This window comes from Penaeus monodon, chromosome 20, assembly GCF_015228065.2.
Source record: "Penaeus monodon isolate SGIC_2016 chromosome 20, NSTDA_Pmon_1, whole genome shotgun sequence".
NCBI classification, from domain to species: Eukaryota; Metazoa; Arthropoda; class Malacostraca; order Decapoda; family Penaeidae; genus Penaeus; species Penaeus monodon.
This window is the reverse complement of record NC_051405.1, coordinates 5,422,267-5,422,795: the sequence shown is the minus strand read 5'-3', so window position 1 is coordinate 5,422,795 and position 529 is coordinate 5,422,267. Positions and strand designations below refer to the sequence as shown.

At 42.2% G+C, this 529-nt stretch overlaps 1 protein-coding gene across 2 annotated transcripts in view; it reads right to left on the bottom strand.

The window, feature by feature from the left end:
* Positions 1-529, bottom strand: part of LOC119585603 (ras-related and estrogen-regulated growth inhibitor-like protein) — a gene marked incomplete at its 3' end in the record, with an annotated part of 44,808 nt that overhangs the window by 28,190 nt on the left and 16,089 nt on the right. For both annotated transcript variants that reach the window (XM_037934268.1, XM_037934269.1), the window contains 2 exon segments: positions 33-89; positions 411-490. In XM_037934268.1, coding sequence (XP_037790196.1) covers positions 33-89; positions 411-490 — 137 coding nt within the window.

Genomic DNA, 529 nt, shown 5'->3' with positions numbered 1-529 from the left:
TCCAGCTCCCTAAGGCGACAAACAAACCTTACCTGTGTCAGACTGATATTCTCCGATGAATCTCTTGGTCAAGTATCGCACAGTGAGAGCTGAGTGGGAGAGAGAGAGGATGTTTATATTATGGTTATGTCTCCCTGCAGTACATGGAAAACGATCGGCTGGTATTCCGTTATTAAATACGTTTTTTCTGCTTCTATATTTCTTCAAAATATGCACCAGCTACCTGTCAAACCTGATTTAGTTTGAACTATATCCGTTTACTGATATATCAAGTTGTCTATTTATCTAAAGTCTACATATCTTAGCACTCTGAAGTCCGAACCATTAAACGCAGGATCCTTCTTTGTGACATAAAAGTCTTACAATAATGTCATTACTAAAGACAAAGCAAATCATACGTCTCCACTCACCTGTTTTTCCGACTGCCTTACTGCCGATGACGGCCAGCCTGGCCTGTCCGTTCTGACTCTCACGGTCGGGAGAACGCATTCTGGCACGGAGAGAGAGTTATTGTACGTTACCAATAGTC